At 36.2% G+C, this 7,079-nt stretch overlaps 2 protein-coding genes across 2 annotated transcripts in view; one reads left to right on the forward strand and one right to left on the reverse strand.

The window, feature by feature from the left end:
• On the forward strand, window positions 7–5,167 carry LOC109819944. The gene is made up of 2 exons (XM_020385942.1): window positions 7–117; window positions 4,340–5,167. The coding sequence occupies exon 2, from the start codon at window positions 4,344–4,346 to the stop codon at window positions 5,073–5,075; it is 732 nt and encodes a 243-aa protein (XP_020241531.1). The 5' UTR covers window positions 7–117; window positions 4,340–4,343; the 3' UTR covers window positions 5,076–5,167.
• The window catches only part of LOC109821924 (metal tolerance protein 5-like), a 6,178-nt gene continuing 4,289 nt past the window's right edge, over window positions 5,191–7,079 (reverse strand). The window contains exons 4-6 of the mRNA XM_020388081.1: window positions 6,882–6,962; window positions 6,247–6,480; window positions 5,191–5,677 (exon numbers count right to left, since the gene is read on the reverse strand). Of these exons, the coding sequence (XP_020243670.1) occupies window positions 5,327–5,677; window positions 6,247–6,480; window positions 6,882–6,962 (666 nt within the window). The 3' untranslated portion in view covers window positions 5,191–5,326. The remainder of the gene's footprint in view (window positions 5,678–6,246; window positions 6,481–6,881; window positions 6,963–7,079) is intronic.

The following is a 7,079-nucleotide window of genomic DNA, read 5'->3' on the forward strand; positions in this document are numbered from 1 at the left end:
CATCAACCGTCGCCTCAACCCCGACCCCAACCGAACCGCTGCCCTTTCCGCCCCCTCAGTCCAGATTCGCATCCGCAGCGGCACCGCCGCTCGTCCACAGACCCCTTGGTCTTGTAGGCAAGATCCTACTTTTCTTAGACTTATTAATTCAATTTTAGACATGTGAATTAATTATATGCATGTTTAGACTATAATATGATTATGCTGTAGTATGAATACTGTGATATTCTGCGTAGTTAGGTTGTTTGATGAAATGTTGAAAAGAAAATAATATTTTTAGAATAATTATTGTGAGAAATATTTTAAAATGAATTATTTTTTAGAAGAATAATATTAAAAAGAAACATTTAAAGATTATTTTAGAATTAATTACAATGAGAAAATATTTCAAAAGAAACTATTTTGTAAAAGAACTTTTAAATAAATAGATTTATGATTTTAAAAGATTAGAAATAATTTAAAGAAAATTATTTTGTAAAGGATTATTTTGGAATTAATAAATTAATCATTTTTAAAGGTTAGTTTAGAATTAAATGGTTTATTTTGAGTTATTATAATAATAGATATTTTAAAATAATTTATTATACTATACATGCACGTCCGATTCACAGTCATGCTCATGTCATATTGAGACTCATAATTATATTTCATATGATTACTCATTTGATTCGTGCTATTGACTGATATCACATCTTTATCGTACTCCCTATTACTTATGCTTGAATGCATTAGCATAGAATTCCATACAGGTTTGCTTTGCAATTCGCTGCCGGCAAACGTATTATTGTTTGCAGCCTTGTATAATTAATTGTTGGCCTTGTATTGTATTCGTTGACTCATTTATGGTTGTGTATCATTGCGGTGGATGGCCTTCGTGCCTATGTATTTGGTTTCATTCCTGTGTCGACTATACGCCTTGATTTCCTCCAAATTGTGGAGATGAACCGATTATATCATTGTAGGTGATTTCGCTGTTCTCACTAAAATAGAGAGAGAAGATTAATGTCCTGATTTATTGACAACCCGATTTGAGCCCCTCTACACCTAGGATGATTTGTTTAGATTATTTCATTCATTTTATTGCTCAATTATTCGAAATTGAATCCGAAGTCGTTTTCTCGTTTCTTGTGCCGACCTATCTACAATAGAACTAGATCTTGAGATTCTTCTCCGTTGATGTCGTAGGATTCCTTGTTATGTCGTCATTATACTTATGATTATTTTCTATATTTTATTTGTTTGGATCGCTTTGTCGTTTAGCGTGTATACTTCCTTTTCGACGGTTATTAGTTGTTTCTTTATTTTCTGCATTGATCTATCTATCGTCAGACTTGACTGGAGGATTTCTTCTTCGTCATTTCTAGTGCATTACAATATTACTATTTTCATATATATATATATATATATATATATATATATATATATATTGTAACAAATCATTATTATGTGATATGTCGTGATATTATTACATAGATTTGCTTGTATTTATTTATTGTTTCCTGCTGTGATTGAGAACCAATAGCAGTTCATGACTTAGTGGCTTTGCGCGTCATGAACAAGACTTAGTGACATGTGTGTGTGCGTTGACTATATTTAAGAGGTGAATCAGTGATTTATTATAGACCGTGCTTAATGACTTAGAAATACAAGAGATGTTGGGATGAGAAAGTCTTGATTCACATGATCGGATGTGAATGTTGATTTATCTTCCAGACTCGTCCTAGGCCTTGTTTCTACCTCGGGTTGGTTTGTAGGGCCAAAGTGATCTGCTGCGCATTTTGGTCAGTGACCTGTTTTCTGTTTCTGTTTTTTGTTTTGTCACCCGTGTTCTGCTGTGTTCGGACCAACCGGTGATCGGATTGCGTGTAGTCCTCTCGTCGAGTTTCGGGTTTGGATATACGTAGGGGATTATGAACATTCAGTTATCCATTAATGTGAACATTGATTTTATTGAGATGTGGACCAGTGAGTTGTGATAGGATGGCTAGCATCATGACCGTGTTACACTTGGATGATTATGGATTTCCTGACCGTTATACTCTACTAGTGGATCATGTCTAGATTATTAGTATTCCAGTTGCATGCTTCTATCATTATTACTGTCATCACATGTTTCTATTATTATTACTGTTATCGCATTGGTCATTCGATTGTTCTTTTCTCCCTTGTGGGATCTTGTCGTGTGCCATGCACGCTGACGTACACTTGTTTTCTATTGTGTATGTCAGATTTAGATGACAGACAGGTTCAATATTGTAATGATCGTGAACTTTCGATACTAGTTAAAAGATTTTTTTGGTATTTTAAAATATTTAATTATTATTTTTTAAATAGTATTTGTATTTTTCTTGATTTTCTAGAATTTCCTACGAGTTAAAAGTCCAAATTTTATATTTATTTAAATGATTTTGATATTTATAAATTAACTTAGTTTAGTAAAAAATTTTTGAATTAATCCGTTGTGTTATTGATACTATTACGTATCATTTTGAATAATACGTTGTATTATTATTACTATTACGTATTATTTCGTATAATAGGTTGTATTATTATTACGTATTATTTTGTATAATATGTTGTGTTATTACTACTATTGCGTATTATCTGTTGTATTAGTACAATTGGTATGTTTTATTGTGTAGATAATTATCCCATAATTATTTAATTTTAAATGTAAGTAATTATATTTTTTATTATTATTCTCGTTTAATTGTATAATTAGTTGTATTATTTTCACTATTGCGTATTTTCTGTTGTATTAGTATAACTAGTACGTTTTATTTTGTAGATAATTTTCTCATAATTATTTACTTTTATACATAATTAATTCTTATTTTTATTAATTATTTTCGTTAATTATTTCCTACCCTATATATAGTAATATATCTATATATATATATTATAGTATATATATATATATATATATATAGGGAAAAGTGAATCTAAGTGACCCCTTAGGCTCCCACCTAAGGCGCGGCCTAAAATCCATCATTCCCTAATATGTTTTTACGATTCCGCTTCGTTGAACTTGATCTATACGGTTCTTAAACCTAAAACACCAATTTTGGGGTGAACCCGTTCGTGTTTGACCCTTTATCCACTCGCTGTAATTTTAACGGTCTGAATGAATAGAACTATTTGCACGGCTCAACGAATGGTCAAAACACAACGGGTTCACCCCTAAAATTGGTGTGTGTGGTTTAAGAACGTGTAGATCAAGTGCAACGGAGCGGATCACAAAAAAATTTAGGAAATGATGTGATTCTAGGCCGCATCCTTAGGTGGGGAGCTCAGGGTGTCACCTTAGATTCACTTTTCCATATATTATTATATATATATATATATACTATATATATATTATAGTATATATATATATATATTATATATATATATATATATATTATTAGTATATATATATCGTTTCTTTCTCCCTTCACGTGAAACACTAGCCGCACTTTCTTTTCCCTCTCTTTCTCGCTCTCTCTCCGCCGACTCAACCACCACCTTGCCGACCACATTGCAGCCGCTCGCCTCAGCTCCGCAACTCCGCTGCGGCGAACAACCCCTAGCAGCACCCCCGCGTTCATCCCCTCGTGTGACATGCAGGCTAACGTACACTTGTTTTCTGTGGTGTGCGTTAGACTTAGGGGACGGGTAGGTCCAGTTCGATGATGCAGCAGAGCCAGTGTATGCTCAGCTGGAGTGTCTTTCCGAGGGAGTAGAAGGACAAACTGAGCGTAGTGATTTTCTTCTGTAGTAGTTGTGGAACATTAAAACTCTTTTACCATATATTTCTTAGTTTGATGATGAATTTCGTATTTTCTAGCAGTATTTTCTTTTATTATGGACTATGTATTGTTATATTCCTAGTTGGACCTTTTTTGTAATAAGGGCATGTTGACCCGTATATTATGTCTTGGATGATATTCACTTATGATATGGATATTCTGTTCTGAATTGTTTATTATATTTTCACTATCTGTGATCGGTCTGCCTTTGCATTTATTTCTTGACGCTTAGCGTATTAGATTGAGGAGAAATGTTTATTTTATTTATTCTCCTTAAATGTAATATTTCACGGGCTTGTTCACGTTTCGATTCCCCGGTATTTTGAGAAACGGTGCGTGACAGATTTAGAGGTGGCCCATGCAAGTCACGGTCCGGAGTACTCACTAGTAAGAATATAATGGACAATTTAGGTACATATCATATTTCATCTGTAAGACTACAATTAAGTTCTTACACTATTATCTTAATAACTATGTTTTAGTTCCTATTTTTCCAATATATTGTTTTGATTTTAACCTTAGTTTTTCTTTTGATCCTTATTTTCCTTCAGAACCATGGTGGGTACGCGTGGCTTTAGTAACCCGTCTGGTAGCAGTGCCCTGCCACCCGAAGTGGACCCGAACCAACTCCTGGTAAGGATTCATGGATTGGTTACTAATCAGCAACACCTGGCTGGGCAACTACAGAGAGAGCCACAACACCAACCTTCCCCTCGTCCAGAGTCTAGTGTTACAGAGTTCCGGTACATGCGACCACCTTTCTTCTCTGGTGTTGAAGGTCCTCTAGCAGCGGAGGAGTTCCTAAAGGTTACCGAGACCATTCTCACGATGACCCGTATTGCCCCTCCTGAATGGGTGGATCTTATGGATATCCAGCTCACTGATTCCGCTTGGATCTGGTGGGCAGCTGAGAAGACCCATCTTGAGAGGCCAATCCTATGGGAGATGTTCACAGAGCGTTTCAACAGGAAGTATTTTCCTCAGTCAGCTCGGGATGAACTCCTGCGTAGATTTGTTGAGCTCAAACAGGGAGGTCGATCGGTTGATGAGTATGAAACCGACTTCTCTTTTCTAAGTCGATATGCTCCCCACCTGGTTAGAGACCCTACTATTAGGAGACATCAGTTCCAGAAGGGTCTGGATAAGTATATTAGGTTTGCTCTGGCTGGTAGAGCACTTGCGACTCACGACGCCGTACTGAATGCAGCACGAGAGATCGAGAGTGTTCAGAAGGAACCTGAAGACCCACATATGATTCAAAGCAGAACACCAGTAGCTCCAGCCTGAAATGTCAAGTGTCCCCCTCCGAGGCAACAACAGACTCCTCAGAGGCAGCAATTTTCCAGCTAAAGAGTCTTCTGATGCAAATTTAGTATTACAGCTAAAGAGTCGTTTGGGAATATTGAAGATTTAGGGGACTAATTTTCAAAATAACTCCATTACAAACTGCACATAGCACAGTTTCAAGCCTGGTAAAGTGGCAAAATATTTCCACAAATTGTGCACGTATCTCTATACATTCTCTATGTAACCATAAGCTATCCATCATGGGATTGTGCATGTTCAGGCCGATGAGTGAACTCATAGTCTAGATGCACAAATGCTCGCTCTATATCAGGCAATGACTCTAGCTTCTCCTGCAACGCCTCCCCAATATCGTGAGCTTCTCTGAGAGGCATCCCCGACGGCAAGACAATGTCAACCTCTACGAAATAGTGGGACCCAAATGTGTAAGCTCGAACTGTGTCGATGTGTCTGATAGCCTTGTGGTGGTTCCAGCAGAGGTATGTCAGTTTCTGTAGATACTCTGGTGCTGCTGACCGGCCTACCAGAGAGTTTACGTTCTCCAGAACAGTTGCTGACCAAGTTCGGATAGTGTACAGAGCTAGCTGTAAACAGAAACCAACAAGACTTAGTATCGACTCAAGCATACAACAATTTAATTCATTTAATATCATAACAGAAAAAAGGAATAAATTGCAAAGGGAAAGTTTCCTCTTATGGCTGTAGCAATGACAAATCCGCCAAAATTTTCGAAGTAGTACTTCACCCTCCTCTTTTTCAATTTATAAGTCATCAAATTTTTTGATGTAATAACCATATACATGTTTTTATGGAAGTACACATAACTATCAATATTCGATAACCATAGCTTTTGCTTCAAAGTAATTTTCACAGAAATCGAAACAGGGAGAACACATTATCACTTTTGAAACCTTAAGAGGGTAAATTGACCCTAGGAACATATCTGTAGGTTTGTCCAAAGAAAACCAGTTTAGACACCCATATCACAATTCCATTTAACGAATTATTTATGGATGGTTATGTCACAGAACTGAAGATTCTGTTCAGCCTGATTTCACTGGTTACTAATATTTTAAAGAAACTAAATAATTAACATTCGCAGCAATTATACCAACAGATGAATGTTAAAATGCGGTGAAAATTCATGACTTACAATAATGGCTCCAACTGGGTCAATCCAATACTTTATGTAATTGGCTAGAAGTGCAGCTACAAGTCCGATGACATTGGTGATTACATCGAAGAAGTGATCTTGTGCATAAGCCTTGACAATCTCATTAGTGAAGGAGCGGCAATAGACAACCAAGAGAAGCTTCACCAACGTCACTGATAACATGATGTCCACCACCCAAATTTCTTGCTCCTCTGTCAAGCTGAACCCATCTTCCTGCACCAAATTAAACCAATATCATGTAATAAGCCCACAGCATGGATTCAAGAGTGATGCCATGAAAATAAAAGCAATAGTCCAATTTTCAATATCAGTAGATATCTAAAACCATCATTATTTGAATAATTATAAGACAAAACACAAGTATACGTCTAAATCTAACACTGTAGCTGAATTTGCAGGTTGACATGTGGCAAATTATTTTTGTTCACCTTTGCCACTTTTTCACCCATGCTATGCATGATTAATAATTCATTCTACCAAAGAACTTTTAATCTCAAAGCTCTAGGTGAACAAGCAAAGATAACGCCACAATGTCACTTATAAGTATTTAAAAGAAAATAACAGAATCAATTAAAGGAATATGCCATGATGCAGAACTAAGGGCATCTACTTACATCCGATATTAGTGAACGTGCTGACTCCAATATAATCTGGAGACCAAGAGTTGCCATAACAGATGCGAAAACGAGGATTCCCTGCACATCATGTTTGCTTTTAGGATCAACATGGAAGACAGAATAAAAGATAACTTGATACATGAGAACTTTATATGAAAGCCAACTCAATCTATGTAAAGGAAACTGTTTCAGAGA

The sequence above is a fragment of the Asparagus officinalis genome, chromosome 8 (assembly GCF_001876935.1).
Source record: "Asparagus officinalis chromosome 8, Aspof.V1, whole genome shotgun sequence".
In the NCBI taxonomy this organism is placed as follows: Eukaryota; Viridiplantae; Streptophyta; class Magnoliopsida; order Asparagales; family Asparagaceae; genus Asparagus; species Asparagus officinalis.